The sequence below is a fragment of the Colobus angolensis genome, unplaced genomic scaffold (genome assembly GCF_000951035.1).
Source record: "Colobus angolensis palliatus isolate OR3802 unplaced genomic scaffold, Cang.pa_1.0 Scaffold19, whole genome shotgun sequence".
Taxonomy (NCBI): Eukaryota; Metazoa; Chordata; class Mammalia; order Primates; family Cercopithecidae; genus Colobus; species Colobus angolensis.
Window position 1 is genome coordinate 5,337,116 of NW_012115043.1, and position 25,027 is coordinate 5,362,142.

General features: G+C 43.7%; 1 protein-coding gene across 3 annotated transcripts in view; it reads left to right on the forward strand.

Moving 5' to 3' along the window:
• MEGF11 (multiple EGF-like-domains 11) overlaps window positions 1–19,408 on the forward strand; it is a 381,035-nt gene extending 361,627 nt beyond the window's left edge. For all 3 annotated transcript variants that reach the window (XM_011940371.1, XM_011940373.1, XM_011940374.1), the window contains 4 exons: window positions 966–1,202; window positions 8,596–8,652; window positions 15,687–15,893; window positions 16,606–19,408. In XM_011940371.1, the coding sequence (XP_011795761.1) occupies window positions 966–1,202; window positions 8,596–8,652; window positions 15,687–15,893; window positions 16,606–16,766 (662 nt within the window). In that variant the 3' untranslated portion in view covers window positions 16,767–19,408. The remainder of the gene's footprint in view (window positions 1–965; window positions 1,203–8,595; window positions 8,653–15,686; window positions 15,894–16,605) is intronic.
• The last annotated feature ends 5,619 nt before the right edge of the window (window positions 19,409–25,027 follow it).

Here is a 25,027-nt window from a genome sequence, read left to right on the forward strand (position 1 = left end):
AATCAAGTTGAGATAGTATGAGTAAAGGACTCAGCATGGTGCCTGGCCCATAAGTGAACACTCCAATAAATGCTGGCTTTGTTATATAATGTGCTACAAACATGTTGGTTCTACATGGGGGGTGAAAATGGGCTCTCAATTATCCACTTTACGGAAAAGGAGCCAAAAGACAGATTTCCGTTGCATTCTGAGGATAAATCACTGAGAACGATAATGCAGCACATTTACCTCCCTAGTGATGTTGGCCAGCTCAGTTCAGCCAGCAGCCAACAGTCAAGAAGTCCAGACACTGCGGGCCTGGCAGGACAGCCCCCTAGACTAAGCATCAGCATGGAGGGCAGGGGCAGCCCTCACATATATCACCAAGAGGGGTCCTGCGGGCAGTAAACCTGGAAATAATAGCACAGTACTTAGAGCTTTCCTTGCCAGTCTATCACTTGGTGTTCACAATGACTGGGGAGGGTGGGGCTATTGTCCCCATGTTACAAACTAGCAAACCAGGGACTCTGAGCCACACAATTAGGAAGCAGGGAGAGGAGCTGTGTTCAATTTCTCCTGACTCCACCAATTACAGGTTATGTAATCTTGGGCACATTACCTAACCTTTGGTAAATTGGTTTTTTCATCTGTGAAAGGAAAATACTAATCCCTTCACAGGGCTGCTGAAGAGTAAATGAATTAATATCTGTTAACTCATTTTTGGAACACAGTAAAATAATAAATATTTGTTATTGTTTCACATCCACAGTCACAATTGCTCCTTGTCATGACCCTGGGACTCCATCCCCTTTAGGGATGAAGGCACAGTGAGGGCTGGGGGTAGTCACGTAGAGACTGAGGAATCAGGCCAAGGCCAGAACCAGGTCTCCTAACATTAGAGGGGTTACGGGCATCTGAGCTCGGGCCCAGGAGACCTGAAGTGCAAGCAGGCCGGCCCCAGGCTCAGGCCCTCCCTCTGCCCACAGCTGCCCTCATGATGGAGGAGCTGAATCCCTACACCAAGATCAGCCCAGCACTGGGTGCAGAGCGGCACTCGGTGGGTGCTGTCACAGGCATCATGCTCCTGTTATTCCTCATTGTGGTGCTGCTGGGCTTATTTGCCTGGCATCGGCGGCGGCAGAAAGAGAAGGGCCGAGACCTGGCTCCCCGCGTCTCCTACACACCTGCCATGAGGATGACCAGCACCGACTACTCCCTCTCAGGTAAGGGCCATGCTCCTGTCCTTCCTCCTCTTCCCCTCCACACACACACCCCAGGAATGGTTGTACCCGTAGGGTTGGCTGCTGTGGCTGGATGTAGAAGCTCAGATTCCCTAGAGTGACAGTGGGGATGGGGAGCAGGAGCCTACCTAGAAAAGGTATCTGGGGTTCCAAGAGGAAATTGTTTCCTGAGTCCCTAGTTCTGAGCAGCTATGGATGGAAGCCTCCTCCCATTTTCCCAGAGCTTCCCTATCCTTCCCACCAGCTTTCGGCCTCAGGGTCACCCACACTAACCAGTCACTTTCCTAAACTCTCCAGGGAACCGTCTCCCCAACCTGATGCCTATACCACCTCAGGAGACTAGACCTTGGAGCCCAGTGCCCAGAGCTTGTCCATTTCTGTTTCCCTGGTGAAGGCCTCAGGACAACCCTCCTTCCCAGTTCCAGTTAGAGAGGGCCCTATTAGTACAGTGGAAGGTGACAGTACCTGACTTGGAGGAGGTCTGAAAGTTTGGACAATGACCCTCTGGCAAGTGTGCCAGAGCCCAGTGCATCCACGAATGTGGTTAACAGCCCCAATAGGCATTTTATTTGGGAGTCTGGGGTCAAGGTGGGGCTGCTGGGCGATATCCTTCCTTTCCCCTGAACCCTGGACTGCTGCCTTGGAAATAAGGTTTTCTGCTTCATATTTGGCTAAAAAGTAGAGGCCAAAATGCTCTGAAATTGCCCTATAGTCATGGACCATGCAAGGCTGGGCCTGTCTGGGTGGGCACAAGGTGACAGCTCTCTCCAAGTGGCTCTATGGCGCGTGGCTCATGGCTCATCTGCAGCCTCCTGCACCTTGTGCTTAGAAAACCCAAATCACTTCAGCCCATTCCTGCTAAGTGTTGCCTTCTGTATGTACAGCTTCATGCTAGGCACTGCAGGGTAGACAGAGGCAGGCCAGTGCACACCATGCCTTCAAGGAGCTCCTGGTCTACATGCCACACTACAGCCAAAGCAGACATCCCCCACACATGACTATACTGAGAAGGTTGGCTAGGGTTTCCTATGCCATTCCTCTGGTATTCCCTGGCCCTATGGAGAGGTTCTGGAATCCTTAGGAGGGAAGAACGGAGTCAAGAGGAGTGAGGTTCTCTTTATGATCTCATTACCAGGATGTGACCCTAGAAGGAAGCAGGAGTCCAGCCCTAAACAGGGACTCAGAAACATGTAAGGCTATCAAAGCCAATATGCCCCATCCAGGCTCCAGTTGATGGTGCCCCGCCCTGGCACTGGCAAGCCTATCCTGCATTCTGCCATGCTGCAGGGAGGACCAGCATAAGGGAAGAAGCAAATCAGGCTCTCCAGATTTCGGCAGGGGTAGTGGATGCCAGGAAGCTTGGGGGATGGGGTACTTGGCTGTTTGTCTTTGCAGGGCTCTCTAACGGTTCCCAGCCCAAGCATTAGTACTGGGGGCATCTCATACCAGCAGCAGGGGTATGATGGTATGTGGCACCTTGTTCTCTTCCCAGATTTGTCTCAAAGTAGCAGCCATGCCCACTGCTTTTCCAATTCCAGCTACCACGCACTGGCATGTGGGGGGCCTGCCACCAGCCAGGCCAGCACTCTGGACAGGAACAGCCCCACCAAGGTACCGGGCCCCTGATTCCCCAGCCCCTACTCACTGCCCTCTCATTTAACCCTCACCTCTGCCCAGGAAGGAACTGCATCCCCCACATGGAGGGTCCATGTAGAACTGACCACCAATACATGAAAAGCAACCCTGTCATCCACGGTACATGTAACACTCTGTGAAGCATGTAATGGAGCCAGCATGTTATGTGGAGCCAAGTGCTGTGTAACCAACCCACAGCATCACTCACTGTAACATATACCCCTGCACCCTGTAACCAACCAGTACCAAGTCATGTAATCACATATTAGCTTTATCACCTATAATCACGTAGACAGTTTTGCCACATGTCAGCATGTAATCAAAACATCAGACCACCCTGTAGGCCAGGTGTGGTGGCTCACGCCTGTATTCCCAGCTACTTGGGAGGCTGAGGCAGGAGGATTGCTTGAACCCAGGAGGTGGAGGCTGCTGTGAGCTGAGATCGTGCCATTGCACTCCAGCCTGATGACAGAGCAAGACTCCATTTCAAAAAAAAAAAAAAAGAAAAAGAAAAAAACTAGACCACCTATCACAAATCACTGCAGTATGCTACCAACACAATGTGTGCAACTGGCATATTATAGAGTAACTACTATTATTCAGATAACTAGCTAACAATGGGAACATAACCATGTCATCAGTACCCACTCATAACCATTTGTTGCAATGTGAATCAACACAAGGGATGTGGAACCCAAACTTCAGCCACAGCCAGTGTTCTGTGGACAGTGAGTTCTGCAGGTCTTCATGGCAGGTGTGCAACCTTCTGGACAGGACCTTCCCTGACAGCTTCCAGCATAACCCTGGCTGTTGGCAAGATGTCCTCTTATACTCACAGGCCCTTGGGCAAGGATGTCTCCGCACCTAAGTGTAGATAATACATAAGGGAGCTCCCTTAATGTGCCCAGACTCACACCAGGCAGAGTGGGAAACAAGAAGTGAGGATGAACAGCCCCCGAGGACAGGTCTGAGAGGCTCATGCTGCATACCTCTGGATACTCACCTGTGCCTGTGCCCATAGACACAGAACAGTGGGGAGCAGGGCCATGGTGGGAGTGGGAATTTTAGGACTCCTAGCTTCCCATAATACCCATTCAGGGACAAAAGCATGGCTTTCACTGTCCAGAGCTATGCCCTAGAGATCTACGAGTCCTTTCTTCCCTGTCCCGTGGAGAATGACCATCGGCCTACAGACCTGGTCCAGCAACAGTAACGTAGATATACAGCCTCAAGGGCAACCACTATCAAGCCAACACCCCAAGACCACTCTCGGCCTCCACCCTCTTTTGGTAAGGGGCTGGAATTACTGCAGAGTAGCCAACTTGGTGACACCTCAATCCAGGGGCCCAGAGTGGCTCTATGTGGTTAAGGACCCCTCAGTCTAACAGATAGGGCATCTGCAGCAGAGGCAGGCAGCTGTGATGACATGGAAAGGACATGGCACTGGGAGCTGAGACCTGAGTTCCAGTCAGCTTTGTCACTGACTCCTTGTGTGTTCACAAGCAAAGCACACAAGTCAGGACTCAGGTCGCCATCTGTAAAATGAGGATAACCATCCTTGCCTCATATGAAGGGCAGCTGTGAAAATGCAGAGAAAGGAAAGATAACACAAACCTCAAGATACTCTGTTCTGAAGCTTTCCTTTGGTCACAGGAAAAGGAAAATCTCACATTCAGCCCTTATCAGGATCAGGTGGCAGAGGTAACAGTGACATTGCAGGCAGCCTCAAGACTTCCCTCTTTGCTGGAGATGGCCTCGTGTTGCAGCTGAGACATCACCAGAGGCCCCTCTCCTAAAGCTAAGCCCCACCCCCCAGCTAATCTGCTTCCTCTGTCAGGACCAGCTTGGCTCAAGCTACCCCAGGAGGCCTGGGAACCCTACAACTTCCGTCCAACACCTGGGGTGGGGTATGTTCTGTTCCCACTGGCATCAACCACACCATGGTGGCCTGTCATGGAACACCTAGCTCGCCCTTTCTTTCAATGGCCTAGGACCCAGGTGGGTCAGGATTATCACAGGGTGCGTGCACTGAAGCTACGCAAAGTGAAGATTGGGGAGGGGTACCTGGGGCACTATATATTAACCGGCTCTCCTACTCTCCAAACAGCTCAGTAACAAGTCCCTTGACAGAGACACAGCAGGCTGGACCCCCTACAGCTATGTGAACGTGTTAGGTCAGTAGTGGTTTGAGTCTGGTCCCCACCATCATGTCCCACCCTATTCTTCTTCCATATTGAGAGGGACCCAGCTTGAAGGGAAAGGGTTATGAGTCCTGAACATGGTTTCCCCCAGGGAGAAATTTTGGCTCTCACAAGCAGATGAAGCCCAAGAATCCCTTTCCATTACTATATTAGGGCTAAGTCCCTGCTATGACCCAGGGACCACAAGGGAGAAAACCAGGGCCAGGATGTAGGGAATCTGGATGGAAGCAAAAGACACTCACCATCTAGATAGGAACCTCTGCCTGACCCAGGCCCTACCAAGGCATTCCTTTCAAGGGCTTCTTTCCCCTGCCTCCTCCCTGGTGGATGAGCACTAATTCCTGCCAAGGGAGGGAGGGAGGGAGGGAGAGGGGAAACAAGGCAGATGACCTTGGCTCTAACAGAGCCTCTGGCCCCAGCCCCTCTGGATGCTATACACAGAGGCCCCCAAGTCCTCCCAGCCTGCCTCACCCTGACCGTGGCCCACTTGTGTACTTCCTACCCTCTTCCCTGCCATACTAGGGCCCTGAGAATAATGGCTCCTCCCTGTCATTCCTCTCACTAGACTCCCATTTCCAGATCAGTGCCCTGGAGGCCAGGTACCCGCCCGAGGACTTCTACATTGAACTTAGACACCTCAGCCACCCCGCTGAGCCACACTCACCAGGTCAGACCCCAGCCCTACCCTCCACCCCCTCATGCCAGACCAGACCCAGCACCTGCCCTAATCCCCATCCCTGCACCTTGACCTCCACCCCATGGTCCCAGAACTCTCCCTTTTAAGCCGTCTTCCCTCCTAACATGTCTACCAGCTCAATCCCCTATCTAAAGATGGAAACCTGTCTGGATCTTCCCCATCACCCATTCTGTTCCCACAGTGAATGGTGGATGTGGACAAACGGGCTACTTAGGGTGGAGAAGATACAACAAAACTGCCCTCCCTACAGGCTACAAAATACAACTCAACATCACTCAAAAATGACTTGGGGATGGTGACATCTTTGGGGTTCTTTGGGCCCTGTTGGCGTGGATAACAGAGAGTTAGCTCTCTGGCTAATAAAGTCCAATGTTTCCCAGAGACTCCAGAAACCCCAGTGGCCCAAGCCAAGCTTTCTCAGATCACAGGGTAGGGTTGTCAAACAGGGATCTGCAGAGGCTGGGGCAGGATGTATCAACCAACATCATCTGTACTCATGTACTGAGTACAGCCTGGGCTGAAACCTGGTGGCCTGGGAGAGACACACACAAGACTTGGAAAGTTAGCTCTGAGATGGGAACATGTGGGTAGGAGTTACATAAGGTATCATAGGAATAAGCGCAATGAATGAACAGAGAATGTGGCCTCCCCACAAAATGGATCCTCTGGGGCACACTGGGACAGGGCCTTGGCACACTGGACAACTCTAGGCCTGCCTCAGGCTCCAGGTGGCTTCTAGAACTCTAAGGAAACTGAGCTGCTCTACCAACCCCTGCAGGTCCCTGGGTCCAGTAACACGAGGAAGGGTGAAGGTTCTGAATTCATCTGCCCACTGAGCAGGCATGGGCTGCATGGACCCTGGGCCTATACTCAGGAGGCTGTATTCTTAGCTGTGGGTCCCCTGGATAGTATCCAGGGCATTTAATAACCCCACCAACTACAATCTCTCCCACTCCCCCAACATATATACACACACAGCCCCACCACCACCACGCTGTATCTCTTTCCACAAGGGAGCATCCTCTGAGCTAGGCCAGAGTTCTCCCTGCTTTACAGATCTCACTCTTCAACTAGTGTAACCAGAGCACCACGCACTGGCATTTGTCTTACACCCAGGCAGGCTGGTGTCCAATGCGAGAGAATACTTGGAGAGATGTGGGCTGTAACTGTAACTCAGCTTCTCACTTGCTGGTGTGGTTTTGGACAAGTCACTGCTGCTCTTTGGGCCTGTTCCCTGTTCTGTAAAAAGGAAATGTTAATGCCCTATAAAGTATAAAGTGCTGAACTAATGCCAGCATATAGGCAGTTGCAGTCATGATTCTGAAGGACACAGGTACCTATACACCTTTCAGAAAAAATTTGAGGCCGGGTGAGGTGGCTCACACCTGTAATCCCAGCACTTTGGGAGGCTGAGGTAGGTAGATCACGTGAGGTCAGAAGTTCAAGACCAACCTGGCCAATATGGTGAAACCCCATCTGTTAAAAACACAAAAAAATTAGCTGGGAGTGGTGGCGCATGCCTGTGGTCCCAGCTGTACTCGGGAGGCTGAGACAGGAGAATCGACTGAACCTGGAAGGTGGAGGTTGCAGTGAGCGGAGATTGCGCCACTGCACTCCAGCCTGGGTGACACAGCGAGACCCCGTCTCAGAAAAGAAAAAAAGAAAAATAGCAAACTTGAAAGAAAAACTTAGGCCTGGTTCTGCTGTATCTCTCAGTAATCTGTGGAAGGTAGGCAGATGGGAGTAGACTCTTTCAAATTCAACATGGGAACTCTATGTAGTGGAGCTATAGGGAGGCATCTAAATAGCAACAGGATGGTCTTCAGTGTGAGAAACTGGGACGAGTCACGGAATGTCAAACTGTGTTTTAGTAAGTACTTGCTGCAGGCCTCGCTTGGTAATGTGTCCTCGGTTCAAAGCTGGAAGAAAAAAATTGCTCTGACTTTGAGCCAGAGTCATTACTGTCCCAACCTAGAAATGCCAAACAATTTCCTTTCTGGGATCACCAGGAGCAAAGAACCCAAGCTTAGTCCCTGAAGCCTCTGGCTGAGGCTCAGGGCCATCATGCGTTGTTGGAGCTTAGGAAAAAACTGACAGCCAAAAGGTAGAAAGAAATCCTTGGGGCTGAAAACACTGGTAATACTTCTCAAAAACAATTCTACATTATGTGCAAATTGTCCACCCCAAAAAATGAGTAACTAAGAGAACTGGCTATGGGAGGGAATGTCTGTACATCCTACAAAGATAACTAATCAAGAACCTCAGCCACCTGTCTCCCTCTTTCTCTCTGGCTCCCCTCAGATAAGCCTTGGATCCAGGAGAGGACAGACAGGACCAGAGCTGAGAGGTGATAAATACTGTCTTCAAACCCATGCCAAGTTCCAACAGAACTGTGATTTGTAATGTCTTACAACTTTCCCTCAGGCTAAGAACTGGTTCTGCTTCATTCCTTATCCTATACCCTTGGAGCCTGGAGTTTCACCTGCAGGGAATGCAGGTGGCATCAGAACGGCTTTTTATTACTTTCTGAAAGACATCCCCCTAGGGTGAAGGTTAAAGGGAAGGAGTGCTGAATATGCCAGGGGTCGCTGTAGTTCACCTTAATGCTTATGAGCCTTTTAAGAATTCCTATAATCAAAACAATTTCAGGTGGATGAAACTCAGAATCATTTATCAAAATAATTTCAGGTAGATTAAACCCAGAATCATTTTCTAGCAATAAACAACTATTTATTTTCTGGGTAGGGGAGAAAGCGGGGAAAAGCAAGAAAAAAGAACAAACACAAGCAGTCTAAGTAAACCTCACCCCCATATTTTCTTGCCTTACGTTATTTTTACACAGGTGCTTGTGGAATGGATAGACGTCAGAACACGTACATTATGGACAAAGGCTTCAAAGGTAGAGTATCCAATCCCGATGTCTTATTACAGAGGGCTTAGCAAGATAAAGAGTGCAGATCTGAAATGGCCAGGAATTCCAATTGAGAGAAACTGCGTGTGTCTGCCCCCACAAAAGGTCAAAAGACCACAGGGCCTGGGGCTGCTGGGTAGCTGTGCCCAGGAGGAGCAATCATCATAATAATGAATTCATCTTTCGATTTCAGTTGCACCTGCTTAGCAAATGCTTGTGGGTTTTTTATAGATGCCAACTAAATGTCTTCGGAAATGTAAAGCGTCATTATCCAACCAATTAGTACGAGTTAAATTGATTATAAAATCTGAAATAAAGTTGATCTACCTGCCCCAGAGGCCTCCTGTCGTTGCACTAGCAAGGAATGCCACCCTGCACCTGCTGGCTTTCTGGGGGCACAAGGAATGAAAATGATATGCAGTGTTAATATTGTATGGCACTCCAACCTCAAGAGATCTCTGCCCCCAAGAGCAGAGAAGCCAAGAAAAATCCCTAACACATGGGAACTGCAAGTTGGATCATCCCTCTAGGAAGTCTACAGGTGAAGCCAAAGATGAAAGGTCAGGTCCTGCCCTAGGTTTAAATGCCAGAATGTGTGAAATAGGGGGCTTTGGAACTCTGTTACTTGCCACTCTGTTGCTTATTAACTGTGACCTTAGACTCTGAGCTCTCCAAGGCTGCTTCCTCATCTGCAAAGTTGGGATAATTTTGCCTGTCCTATTGTCTAACGCCTGTCCCATTGTCTAACAAGGTTATCATGAGTAACCAATAAAATCACAGATGGGAAGTGTTTTTGCATACTGTAAAGGTGGTACTAATGTAATGGGGCTATTCTTTTGTCTCGGAGGTCTATTTAAAACAGCTTAAGGCCAGGCACAGTGGCTCACACCTGTGATCTCAGCACTTTGAGAGGTCGAGGTGGGCAGATCACTTGAGGTCAGGAGTTCAAGACCAGCCTGGCTAACATGGCAAAACCCTGTCTCTACTAAACATACAAAAATTAGTTGGGCATGGTAGCATACACCTGTAATCCCAGCTACTTGGGAGGCTGAGGCACAAGAATTGCTTGAACCCGGGAGGCAAAGGTTGCAGTGAACCAAGATCACACCACTGCACTCCAGCCTAGGTGACGACAGAGCAAGACTCTGTCTCAAAAAAAAAAAAAAAAGAGCTTAGGCCAAACTGAGATATGACAGCAAAGGTCCCAATGCATATCCTAAATCTAACAGTGTACCAGAATCACCTGGAAAGCTTGTTAAAAATACAGATGTTCACGCCCCATCTCCTCAAAACTCTGATGCAGATCTAGAGTGGGGCCCTGGAATCTGCATGTATGAAGAGCACCCTCAAGGTATCCTTAGGCAGCTTATTCCCCAAACACTGGTCTAGACTGACCCAGATGTCCCTGATTACTGTTCTAGTCTTTCGAACCTAGCTTTACATACACCAAGACACAACCATTCCCTAACCAAGAACAGCTAGTCATCTACAGTCCTTTTGGGGAGATGGTTATTAGATGTGGGGTGAGCTCAGGGTAGGGGGTGGTGGTGAGTACTGCATTCTGAACAAGAGGCTGAGTCACTATCAGCCTTTGTTAGGATATGCACAGCCTAAGAGAACTGTCTGAGGACAAAAGGTCATCCCCTGTCTCCCAGCCGGCCAACAGACATTATTCCCTTGGAAGCATTATTTTGGCAATTTTCTGTGTGTTTTGACTTAAACCATCCAAATGAAGAATAGTGGGTAAGGCCTAAAACAAAAAACGGTTCTACTATTTCATGACTATGACCTGGCACCTGTTTCTTTCTCTAAAAGGTATGGGGATTGGGCAGAAAGATCTCTAAGGGCCTTTCTAGCTCAAGACCACGCATGAATCAAGCGTGAATAAACTCAGGCCCAGAAAGCCCAATAACTGAACACACAACTTTCCTATGCACTGTGTTGTCCTGTACATTGTGATTAGGGTGGTTACTTTCAAATTCGCATATACAACAAAGCTCAAAGCTTACTTTCAAATTCACAAGTAAAACAAAGCTCAAAGCTTACTTTCAAATTCACATGTAAAACAAAGCTCGGGAAAGCTGTGTCTCTGCCTCAGCATACATTTCATTCCTATTTCGTAGAATCATAAATCTGACCTCTGAGTGCAGGGGAGGGCTCAGCAGGCAGCCAGCCAGATTTTATTTTACCACTCTGGCTACAATCATCCTTTAAAGAGAAAAGAGAGCTATGTAAGGAAATGCACCAGCAGGTGTTGGGGACCAACACATCAGAATAAGAACTGAAAAAAAGGAAAATACAATGTCACAGTTCAGAACTTTACAGCAATACTTACCAAAACATGGAATAAAGCCCACTAACTGGCTAACGCCCCCCAAATAAACATTTAATAAGTTAGTCTGTAGCACAAATGAAACTAGTTCCTGAAACTACTGGGGCAAACCAAATCAGAACTACTAAGAATTAAGAGTCTCAGTGTTCTCTGAACTCAGTGGGGGAAAAAGCCCTAGCCTAGGAGTTAAGGAATGTGGGTTGTAGTCCTAGTTCTTGCTGTGTGGTGCTGACTAGGTCACAGCACTGTTTTCTGGGTCTTGGCTTCTTCCACTATAAAACAATGGGGTTGTACTAGCAGCATCTCTAAGGCCCTTTCAATCTCTGACATTCTAAAAGTCTTAGGTAGCCGGACACAGTGGCTCACGCCTGTAATCCCAGCACTTTGGGAGGCTGAGGTGGAAGGATCACGAGGTCAGGAGATCGAGACCATCCTGGTTAACATAGCGAAACCCCCTCTCTACTAAAAATACAAAAACTTAGCCGGGCGTGGTGGCGGGTGCCTGTAGTCCCAGCTACTCAGGAGGCTGAGGCAAGAGAATGGCGTGAACCCAGGAGGCGGAGCTTGCAGTGGGCAGATCGCACCACTGCACTCCAGCCTGGGCGACAGAGCGAGACTGAGACTCCGTCTCAAAAAAATAAAAAAATAAATAAATAAATAAATAAAATAAAAGCCTTAGTCAATGCCTGCCCTTTCCCTTGTTACTTACTGAAGAACTCTACTCACTGTCATCCTGGAGGTTCAGTGAGACCACTTACACTGCTCAACACCCTTCTATTTCCCCTTCTCCCCCCAGCACAATGATTCTGCAACTAACTGCTTGGTGTTCAATTGTCAGCCATTTCAAACTGCTAAAGAAGAAATCCTCCCAGCTATTCTCCATGGCCTTTATGATGCTGCAATCCTTGAGCCCACTGTTGCTGCCACTTTCCCCACCTGTGTGCTCCTTGTCATCTAACTTCCAAGTTTCTCTTTGCATAAACTTGGGGCTTAGGTAATTAGGAGCCCAATGACATCCAGAAGATTATTTTTAAAGCCAGTGTTCTGACCCCAAGACCTCCTCCCTCCTATCTCTCCATCAAGAGAAAGATGCTAATTTATGGCCCAGGAAGAGAAGAAGCAGTGTGACCTTCTATTAATAGTAGCAAGCCAAGAAGCAAGAGATGGATATTCGATGCCTGGGTTTTTCCCTAACAGTTAAGTTGAGCCTTGGTGGAGGTTTGCATGCCCCTTAAGGCAAGGTGGGCTCAGATCCCACACACAAGGTGGCCCTGGAAAGTTACTGCCTCTCTCTGGATTTGATGCTCCCTTTATAAAATGAAAACATATAGTTCATCTCAGAAGTCCCCTCTGTCTCTGATAGTGTATGACTATGTGGGGAGGTAGGAACCAGATGAGAGCAAATGCCAGGGCATTACAGGACCAAGCCGCCAATCCTGATGCGAACGACAAGCCTTGGAGGAGTGACTCCCAGAGCTTGGGTAGCTTGGGTTGATGCTTCCTCTTTCTTTGCAAAATGTCCTGAAGGGTTGGGACTGGGGACAAGGGTAGGGCTATAAAAGGATGAGGAAGTATCTAAGAGCAGCTGGTTATTCTTCCACTCACCCTGCCCTCCCCTCTCACAGGCAGGTGGATGACTCAGCTGGAGAACAAAGTGGCTTACTGAGGTGGAGTTTCCAGCTTGCCCAGCCCTTCCCCATTCTCCAGTCCCAGTAGAGATGGGGTACGGATGAGTCCATAATTCAACACCCTTTTCTCACTACCCAGCCAACACATACTTGCATCGCTCCATCCTCTGCCCCTGTATGGAAGATACTTCTCCCTGAGCTTAGCCCCTCCCCCACGCAAACATCAACTTCTTTTTTATCCATATAGGATCATCCCCTGCTCCAAAGCCAACAATTTATTCCCCAAAACTTTAAAGTAGCCCTCACTTTTCTGGTGAAAATGAGAAGAGGCACTGTCAACTGGCTGAGGTTCTTTTAGGCACTGAGCTTCAAAGGCTCTCCTGCTGCCCTAACTCAGTCAGTCATGGGATATCCACAAAAAGCTTAAGCGCTTAGCCTCTTTGTCTCAGCTGGGCTTGGCCCCATAGATCAAAGACATTCCTTGTTAAGGGTAAGGTGGAGCTGCTGCAGATACAGTTTGCCTTTAGGATATGGACAGGAGCACTGGATAACAAGACATGTAGTGAAGGAAAACATCTTGATTGGTATCAAGAGAAGATGGTGTTGAGTCCTGACTAAACTCCTTACTAACATTAGGAATTATATTAGCAAATTTTCTGAGCTTCAGATTCCTCATTCTAAATTAGTAATAGTCCTTTCTGCCCAGCCCTATTCACGATGTAACAAGTTTCAAATGACCTAATTGGAATGAAGACTATAAGTGCTACGTAAAGTCGTTATTCTTCGTGCGTTAGAAAATACGCAGTTGAGGCAGCTGCAATAGCCTTTCTTTAAATACTACTAGTCATCAGCTTCCAAACCAGAAGCTCTGTGCCTTATTGCCTTACTCCTTGGCTGGTGAGTTCAGAGAACCCAAAGTGGGACAGATGGGCCATGCTGGGGTTCTTGGACTTACCACCACTTCCCTGTACTAAAAAACTTAGCACCCACTAAGAGGCAAATTTATGTGGCTTGGGCAGGTCACAGTCAAGGGCCCACAGCCACTTTTCCCCATGTGAGCCTCAACCAGTATCTAGGTCTATCTAGCCTCCCTTTAGGCCATGCTGGTGCTGGCTGAGATCGTTCAGGGTCTTGCAAGGATATTTTCTCCTTCTCTCTAGAGTCATATGCTAAAGAGGCCACAATATTAAGGCGTGACTAAAGCCAACATCCCTCTCTACTTCTGGGCTAAATTGTGATGGAAAGTGCTCTGAGCCTGGTTCTACAGAGTTTGCTCTGCTACTGATAAGTAGTGTGATCCTGAGGAAGTCAATTCCCACTCTAAATCTCGTAAGCAATGACTTCCTCATAAGCAATAAGAGGAGGAGGAGAGAGATAATTATTGCTCTACCTATACCACAGAGTGTTGTAAACACTTAAAGGAACTAATGGGTGAACATATTTTTGTACAAGATTGAGGAAATACTACCCGCTGAAACAAACATCAACAGAATGGACATCTGCTTTAACAGAAAAGTAAATCCTCTTCCAACCAGTTGCCTTTTATGGGAAATAAGACTACTTGTGGTGGCATACATCTAGCTACTTTGTTCATATGGAGTGTTCTGGCTTTCAGGGTCCCAAGGTACATCTAAGTCATCCACTGAGTTACATTATCACTTTCACTTTTTACCATTTTCATTACTCTCACAAGTTGGAGACAGAGAGCATAAATAAATAGCAACCCAAAATGTAAACTGTGGTAGTTCTAGTAACAGATCATCCAAGAATTTCACCATCTGCTACCTTTCACAGAAATTTAGTGCTGAGACGTCTTTTAGATCACTTCTATCAACTCAAGCAACCCAGTGCTTGTGTCTAGATCCCTTGTCTAGCACAGCCTCACAGATGAAGGTCAGAGCTGCTACATTAGAGTTTACTGCTCTTTCCAGGCAAATCCTGCCTTGCTTGGGACTATGTGCAGGAGGCAGTGATCTTCCCCAAAAGGAGAATGGTATAGAGGCTGAAAGAGGGAATCCCCTTTCCTTCCGTGGCTCCTAGTCACTAAAGAACCCTTCTTCCTCCAGTGAAGCTGCAGTACCTCATTTCATATTTGGAAACCAGCCTGCATCCTTTTGTACTCTGAAGTCTTGGGGATGGTACAACTATACAACTGAGAGGTGGCAGGAGAGGAAGCAGGAGCTCTAGTATGAGAAAGATGCTGCTGAAATGGGTTTCAGTTAGCATTCACAAGAACAGGGTAAGCAACCCAAGAACACGTTATAGGCTTGCTAGAAAACAGGAACTTTCCAAAGGCTAGCTTAAGACTGACGTGCTTTTTACACCTCAATTACACTTCAGTCTGCCCTATTCTGATCATGAGCTCCTGGAGGGCAGGGATACTGCTAAGAGTCTGCCACTTATAGCCTGTCAAATTGCTGACATCAGTCTAAAACATGCACGCCTACTTCTTCTGTACCTAAGCTTCTCAGTCACCGAAAACAATTCAAGCCAGGTGTTGTGGCACGTACCGACAATACCAGCTACTCAGGAGGCTGAGGCGGAAGAATCACTTAAGACCAGGAGTTTGAGACCAGCCTAGGCAACATCTCAAAAAAGAAGAATTCACAAGAATAGCATCACAGAATGCACAGGCCAAGGAGTCCAAAGGCATGGATTCAAGTCTTGGCACTGACATTTACTAGCTGTGTGACTTTAGCTAAGTCACTTCATGTCTCTGAGCCTTCATCTCATAAAATGCAACTATCAGCAATCCTTGCAAGAATTTACAAAAATTAAATAATACATGTCAAAGCATATTATGCATATCTTGAATTAATACCTGACTACTAAAAACAAAAATGTTCCTATCCTCCAAAAACATAAGTTTCTTTGGAAAAAGAACTCTGCCTACCTGGGAGAGCACTTCTCAACACATTTAATAAGTAAATCAATCTTGGATTATCCTGGCTTTTTCAGCCCTAGGATCCTGAAGGCACATAAACTCAACTACAGTCTGCTTCTGGTATTAACATGAAGACTTGTATTCTTGTTTGTCCTAAGAAATCTCTCTTGCCTTGCAGATTACATGAAAGAATCCGTGTGCAGTTCTAGTACTTGTTCCTTGAATAGCAGTGAAAACCCTTACGCCACAATTAAGGACCCACCCATCCTCACCTGCAAGCTTCCAGAAAGCAGCTATGTAGAAATGAAGTCGCCTGTACACATGGGGTCTCCGTACACAGATGTGCCATCCTTGTTGACATCTAATAAAAATATATATGAAGTTGGTAGGTGTCTCAAATAAGTAACTTAGTGAAATCAGGGCAATAGTGCAGCATTTGAAGTAAAAGCAAGCCCTCTCCACTCACCCCATCTTGACCACACATCCTTCTTTTGTTGTTTTTTAAGGCATCTCTAAGGTGAACTGTCTTTCCTAGGACTGCCCTCCCTCGCTAATGCAGGAATTATTAAGTTGGTACAAATTATTATATATCAACAAAATTATTAGTTGGTACAAATTATTGTACCAACTCTGCTTTAAAAAACACCAGGACTAATATGAAACAAATACTGGGGGTGGAAAGTGGACACGCGTGCGCACACACACACACACACACACTCCAACTGATTGTTGATACAAATCTCATTTTAAAAAAGAAAGCAATCAGAGACATTGACAAGTTTCTAAATCACCTTCTGCCTTCTCCCAGTTTACGTCCCTGGACTCACTGATAAGACTTCTACCTCTAGGATATTTTAAATCCTTTGGTGTTGACAAGAGGCTTGGATTTTGACAGCACATTCACTTAGTTTTCCATCTCCTGAGCAAGCCTCAATCCTAAGCCTCAATCCTAAGCCTCAATCCTAAGCCTCATGTATTTGTCATAAATTTATAAATCCCTAGCTCCTTTCCCCAAGTTAAGCAGAACTCTATTCCTCTCCAACAAGGCAACCAAAGCTAATCTGTTCTCTGAACTCATTTTTCACTATATTTCTTAGAGCCCACAGTCAGTGTGGTCCAAGAAGGTCGCGGTCATAACTCCAGCTATATCCAGAATCCATACGACCTACCTAGGAACAGCCATATTCCTGGTCATTATGACCTCCTCCCAGTAAGACAGAGCCCTGCCAATGGGCCGTTCCAGGACAAGCAATCTTAAGAGGGATAAGCTTCTCTCTTGCAGTGTGCTCTACTGAATATTCTGACTCTCTGAAAGAAGACAATCCCTTGACTTGAAGTAATGGTACAGACTGGCTCCAGCTGCATGTTAGTTATTACGTTCACCTGGAACTAAAGAAGAGCATCCAGGTGGGACTGGGATAATTGTTCAAGGAATTGTGTTCTCAAAGGCAAATCCTATCACCCACTCAGCCCCAAATGCCCTGGATATGATTTTTAAAACATTTTAAGACATAACTACTCATCAACATCAGCTAAATATAGCTGATATGTATCTACTTATCTGAAATGTATTTTAAAAACATGTAGGTTTAACAAACCTTCCTAGGACAAAAAGGAGACTGGGGAAGGAAGAGGATTACTTTAAAGCACCTAAAACATATATGTACTTTTGGTTGCTATTATCATCAACATCTGTTTTATTACCGAAGACAATTAGTACATAGACATGAACTGTTCTTAAATAGAACAGTCTTAAAATATCTGTACATATATGTCTGGTCCATCAAATTACAACAGCCAAGATTACAGAATCTAGTATATAGTCTAATACTGACAACTTCCATTTTAAAAAACAAGACTTTACTTTCTTCTGCCCCGTAAGTGATAGGTTTAAATATACACACACAGACACACACACACACACACACACACGTATCCAAAGTGCAGCAACAAGTCTGCAACAAGATTCCTAGGGCAGCTTTATCAAATTTTGCCAATTCAAAGTTTAAGGACATTACAAGTCAGTGCTGGCTATGGCGTATCTACTTAGTCCATTCAACACCTGAATCATTCCATGTAAAACAGAGCTCTAAGATGATCCTTTAAGTAAGCAGTCACAGACTGGTTGGGATTAAGTATCCCTACAGACGGCTAGTTGGCCGCCTCATTTTATTTGGTCAGCATCCCTTGACTCAAAAGAGTACTTGCTTCCAAGTAGGTCTTCATAAATCTTGGGATTGATGTAGTATGAAACCTAAAAGTATACAGGAAATTGGACAAATGTGGATACAGGAAATTTACATTGCTTAAAGTACATTATGCTTTTTGATGGAACTAAATGAAGTGATCAAAAAAAAGAATGAACTATAACCAGTTGCTGTAGCGTGATGTAAAAATGTTACTGTAAACAGCATGGGGATATGAAGTCCTTCCACCTTCTATCTTAAAACTACTACTAACTGAGCTAGCCCAATATGCATTACAATGAGCTAATGCTCCAGATCCCAGTATTCAGATGTGTCTGTACCTTCCACTATCAACATAGATAAACTGAGGCTCAGATGAATCCAAATGAAGTCAAATCCCAAGCCCTGAAGAGAACCTTCTCACAAGAATTAAAAACAAAAAGGGCAAACCTAGGAAGCTAATGGCTACTCCTGTACCACTCTATTCACTGGTACAGTCCAGCCAGTAAAAAACACTTCCAAAAAGATATACAGAAGAGGAACTAAATGATTACAAAGCTGGAATACTGCTACAGCAAGTATGAGAGTTCTGAAACCCTTGATAGAAATGGAAGCCTGCCATGGAACACAATACTTTGGGCAATAATCAGAAAAAGCAAAAAAATAAATAAATGAGTACATCTCCCCTTCCCACGTCACTCAAGGCATAAGCAAATTTTACTGTTAGAGGAAAATATATAATACTTACATGAATGCTGCATGTGTGCATGGGAACAACTGATTAGCAATAGTAAATTTACTTTCCGAAAAAGCCTTATTAAAATATAAATATTAGAAAATTACTTTGTAGACCCAAGTAAATATTTCTCATACATATGTAGAAAGAAATATAGGTAAGCAGCTTACCTCAGTATTTCAGGGCAGCAAGTGTTTGTGAAGCAAGGATGAAGAAGCATGAAGATGTCAGATCAGCAAGGAGAAACTTCAACTCAATCCCAGGTTTTCTCTTCTTCCCTTATCCTGCATGTATAATAACTGCTGCCTGGCAAACTGCAAACAAGCAGCATCACTCAAGTTTCAAGTTTCGCCTCTTTTGTCAACTATCCTCTGGGCAAAGGTATTCAGCAAGAGGTGGAATGGCTAGGCACTGAATCAAGAGATTTCAGTGTTACTCTGGTCAAGTTAGTTGCCCTCTCTGGGCTCCTTTTTTTTCTATGCATAAAAAAGAGGAGAAGCAGAGAGTGGGAAGACTGCTCTAACAACCCTTCCGCTCTAGCATTCCATGACTTTTTAAGGAAATGTAATACAAGCCAAACTAGGCAATACAGAGGAGAAGGGAAAGGCAGAAGGTGTGATTATGGTGACAATAGCTGCCTTCACCTATCGAAGAGTTATCAGTAAAAGACATTTCAATCTTACAAAGCAACTGTTAGAAACTTCTAACACCATCACAAATAGGTTCATGGTCAGCCTAAACATGTGTACTGTGCATTTTATGGGTGACTTTGAAAGATCTCAATTATTTTTCAGAAACTAAATTTTCAGACAAATATGTGTACAATTGAAATGAATGAAAGAAAAACCATTATTGTACAGTAGTATTAATGAGACTGTGAAATGGCAATACTTTTTTAAATCACAGATTTGTAATATATATGTTCACTGTGCAGAGGGATTGTACCTTGTACAAAATAAAACAAATTTCTCAAACTAATTTAACAAGAATGCATAACTGTTGTGTTGCAAATGGAAAACATGTTTATAATCTACACCTTAAGTTTAAGGGTAGAACTAACCCACATCCTGCTTGGGCACTTTAAACAGCCAGAAGAATGAAAATTATTCTAGTAGATGCTTGAAAATAAGTGAAAAATTTGTATGAAATTTTTGACAGAGGAGTCTCTTTCTTTAAAATAATAAATGTGAGCACCATATTTTTATTCATATTCAAAAGTTATTTTAAAATCTCATATACATTCAGTATACTAAAATTAGAGGGTTTCTCAGCTTTCACAAATATTTGGACTCAAAGACAACTATTATAGTTTGTGCTCAGCCCCAGAGGCACAAAGGTACTTATATGAATAAGGGCCAGTGTAAGGGCCACTTAATTTCTATAAATGCAATGAACAGCTTTCTACTAGTAGAAGTTATCATCCAGTAGAGTTACTATGGGTATATCTGTTTTACAAACTTTAAAGACATAAACTTGTGATCAAACTGGTAAAGAAGCAACAGGGTTAATTTTTAATAAAATACAGATGCTAAAATATAGCTTACTGAGTTCATTAAGTTTAAAATTCCTCCTTCATAGTTCCAAAGGTTTGTATATAATCCTCATATGTATATAACCCTCATATTCTGAAGACCCATTCAGAAGAGATTACTAATAGGCAATTCTCAAGAGCTATAAGTTGACATCTCAGTTAAACATAAAACATAATCAAGAGTTTTAAGACTAAAAAAGATATTTACTGACAGTAGTATAAGATTATGCACCACAAATCTCAGAATATTACTCAGTACTATCAATGATAACTAATGGCCAATTGCTGCAAGTTGTGCACTCAGGAATGACATATTAGCCATTCATTTAACCAGAGGGAAGAAAGAAGAGGCCCATTTAATCAATATGCAGCAACAGGAAATGGAAAATCTTTCTATGAAGAGATGGATACATAGGGGGTTCACTGTACTTTTAGACTTTTGTATAATTACATATAAGTATATATTTATATAATTGTAATATATAATTCTGTATAATTTTAATAAAAACTTTAAAATTTGAATAGCAATTCTCATAGCTCCCCAAGCTACACCAGAATGAACCCTAAGATTAGCCCTCTCACTCTTTTAGATGGCCCCCCCTAATTGTCCTGACATGGAATTGTCAAGGGGAAGGGGAGATAGATATTATGAATGTAAATACAGGTTGAGTATCCCCTATCCAAAATGCTTGGGACCAGAAGTGTTTCAAATTTGGGATTTTTTTCAAATTTTGGAATATCTGCATATACATAATGAGCTATCTTTGGGATGGGACCCAAGTTTAAACATGCAATTCATTTTACATTTCATATTCACCTTGTCCACATAGCCTAAAGGTAATTTTATACAATATTTTTAATAATTTTGTGCATGAAATAAAGTTTGTGTGTATTGAACCATCAGAAAGCAAAGGTGTCACTGTCTCAGCCACCCATGTGGACAATCTGTGGTGGTGTGCAACACCATCATTCCTGACTGTGAGCTTCTATGCTACCAATAAGCAATTCATTTTCTTACACTTATTCACACATTCACACTAGTATTTACAAAATATGATGTATCATTAATACAGGGGAAAAGAATGTGTTCAGGGTAACTAAGCAGCACAGTAGCATCACCAGAGTATCTGTACCAGCAGTTAAACCACCACCACCACCACCACCAATAGCTGGCTTTCAGTCTCCACCTACAATATTGTTTTGATTGAAAGGTTACTGTACACTTATGCGGGAACACTGAATAAACTGTGTGTGGCGTGCCTGCATTTTGACTGTGACCTGTCACGAGGTCAGGTGTGAAATTTTCCAACTATGACATCATGTGAGTGCTCACGTTTTCAATTTTAAAGCATTTTTAATTTTTGGATTAGGGATGCTCAACCTGTATGAAAAAAGCATGTTCCCTGCCCTTGTGGCTCTTACAATGTAGTGATTACCAAAGGGGAGAGATAAATGGAGAGCCCTGGTGATTAGTGGGGTGCTGATTATGTATTTTCTTCCCTGGGCTTGCAGAGCTAGAAAGAATAAACAATGCTCTAATCCAAACCCACAGAAAGTGGAAGCTCTGGTCTTTAGCTTCAGTTGTCAGATTCCCTCCTCATTCCACCTTCTGCTTCCCAAGCCACTGTCCAGTCTAGCAGATGGCCTTCCAGATCCTTGGGTAAGAGAAAGTATGGGGACTGTACAAAGTACAGTACTGTTATTTAAGCATCCACTCTAATGTAAACCAAAACTAGTAAATGAGGACCCCAACTGCCTCCTCCAGAACTGGTTTCACATCAAAGACAGCCTATGGAAAGTGTTGCTTCTTGGGACTTCCCAGATTGTCCCATCTCAGGCATGATCTTCTACAGTATTCTTCGGCCCATATGATGAAACACTTTGGCACAGAAGCTAGTACAATGGTCAGCAACTTCTTAAAAGATATGACAAGGAACGGTACCCACTTCCCTAGAGATACCTTAGAAAACGGTATGCTGAGAGATTAGAGGTTGTCAACAGGGGATCAGGCGCTAAAAACAGTACATTATTCATTGGGATGAGAGTTAAAAAGATCTGAGATTTTGTGGTTTGGAGCAAGGTTAAGTTCCACTGACTCAAAATACAGTAAAGGAATCCTGTTGGCTGCTAATTCTCACGACCATCACTGGTACTGGTAACACAGCAGTTAGCCAATATACATAATATTTTGTGCTCACACCTGTGTCAGAAACTATCCTATAATTAATAAATGTCAAAGAATTGAATTCAAATAATGTTTTGACTAGTAATTAGATCACCATATCAACAACCCCAAAATACCATGTATGTCATGTACATGCACACATAAACCTGTACACCTGGATTTAATCACTGGTTCTACTGGATAGCTAGCCTGTGGATTGATCTACCTTCTTGTAGATTCCTATTAAAGAAATAATTTTTAAAAAATTAAACACAAAATGTTTTTAAAAGTTCTCTCCCAGACATGAGTATATTTTAAAGTATGTATTAAAAGCCAGCAGTTTTTTTTAACAGCAAAAGCCATAAAACAAGCAGTTCTCAATTTACAGTTAATATAGCAGCCCATCAAGTGCTCCTCCCCCTTAGCATATATGGTACTTTGATGCATATTATTGATATTGACAGTCATTTTGCAAATAAATGTTCTGAAAGCTTTCATCCTATTTAAAGGAGTAAACATGGAAATAAAGGTACCATTTTAATCAGGTTATTGTGATAAGACCAAAAACATTCCACAAAGTGTATACCTCATTTTGACTTCTCTATTAAATTTAAATTTGAGTTAGAATGTTAATAATTTGGCTTTAATAGAAGAGAGAGTTCATTCAGAGAATTACAGAGTTAGAGTTGGGATGAATCCCCAGAATTTATCTAATCTGGTACTCTCATTAATTGGAAGAATGTGAGGCTCAAAAATGAAATGACCACAAGAGCCATGACTACAAACTCTTCGTTACTCAGTCCAGTGCTCTATCATACCAGCTACTTTCACTCTTTTAACCCACAGTTTACCATATTTTCTAATATATGCTAGTATATTGCCTAGTACACAACATCCTTTCAAATATTCTTTCTTTATTCTCCAATTCACTTTTCAGGAGAATAGATAACCTCAGTCATATTGATTCTCAGCCTAATGGTCTCCCTTACATAAGTTATAATGACATTAACATTTTGTATCACTTTATTGTTACCATCAACCTCCTACAGTTTGGGGGGAACCAATCATTCTTTAAAACATTAGAATGACAACTCCAGTTTACTTGGCACATTGTATAGGTGAGTGGGAAAGACCTGTCAAATACCAGAAAGGGGCGTGGCACCAGCTCCACTCAACCAGAAGAAAAATCTCTCTTTGGCGCTAGTGTCATAGCTCCCTATCTGTTCTGCTAACCTATTAAATGATGTAGTGGAAGAGGATCCTTTCACAATCTTTGTTCATCTTTTTATAGAGCAAATAGAAGTCATACATAATCTTTTACAAAATTCATTTTTTGTTTTGTTTTCCAGGTTTCTGATATTTGTGAGACATCAGAAAATCAATTTATATTTTTTTTCCTCTGTTAAAACAAAGCAAGCCCCCTAAATTGAAACCTAACAGGTTAGAATAAGTTCTTAATTATCCACCCAGCCTTTGAATTATTTTGCTTCCGGTGTGGGCCAAAACTAAGTAGTACAGCTTCTTCTCTAAGGTAGATGGAAGAGATTATCACAATAGCTCAAACCCACTAAAAGCATTTGTATTTTATAAATACACGTCAGCAAAGACAAAAATTAAGATATTCATTTTCTCAATGATCAAAGAAATGTGACCAGCTCTGATGGGCAACCCAAATTCAAGAAGTCTAACTTTTCTGCAGAACCCTTCAGAACTTAAAAGATCACTGATGTAAGGTCACTAGCTAGCACCTTTTCTTATAATTGCAATTTAGCATATTCAATGCAATGGGCAATAACTTACCCTTACACATAATGACAACTACTATTAAAGAGAAATCATGGCATTTGAGAACAATGACGTAAGATTAAATCAAGGCACCATGGGTAACTAACTATTCAGGAGACTATATAACAAGTTAAAAAAAAATTCAAGGCTGGGCACGGTGGTTCACGCCTTTATTCCCAGCAATTTGGGAGGCCGAGGCGGACGGATCACGAGGTCAGGAGATCAAGACCATCCTGGCTAACACGGTGAAACCCCGTCTCTACTAAAAATACAAAAAATAAGCCGGGCGTGATGGCAGGAGCCTGTAGTCCCAGCTACTCAAGAGGCTGATGCAGAATGGGATGAACCTGGGAGGGGTGGTGAAGCTTGCGCGCCACTGCACTCCAGCCTGGGCGACAGAGCAAGACTCCATCTCAAAAAAAAAAATAAATAAAAAATTTTTTAAAAATCAAAGTTAAAATAACTGAAAATCAAGGTCAAGTAGCAAAATACTTCTAAACTGCCGTAAGCCCTGAATTGTCAAAATATTTAAAAATGTATTGTTTCTTGCTTGAGACAGTTTGTCTCCTTAGATACTACTCAGAACAAAGACACCTGTTGAAATGCAATTGAAGTCACTTTCTAATACCTAATATTTCCTGGAATTCTCCCAAGATCCAACCATACCCAAAGAAACATTTAAGTCTACACTTGGGTAAAAATTCTATGTTACTTTATTCATTTTCAATTCACTATTTAGTTTTTCTCCTTTCTCCTTACTTTGTAAAAAATTTACCACCAACTTTCAATAAAATAGAGATGGATTCTTTTCCTGGATCTGGTGACTCTGTTATATATGAAAGTACACACTACTTTCCTAATGTTTTTGGACATACTTTTTCCAAGAAAAACATAATTGAACTGCAGGTCTAAAATCAAAGCTAAATTCACATACTGATGCTCCCAATTCAATGTTTACTCAGTAATGCAAGAACCTATGCTTTTACATCAGGATTCCACGGCTGCATCCAAAGCACTTAAAGGAAAAATGTAATCTGACAACATAAGAAATAATCCCCCTATAACTGTTTATTAGAATGTGAATATATTCCAAATCAATAACTAAAAAAAAAAAAAA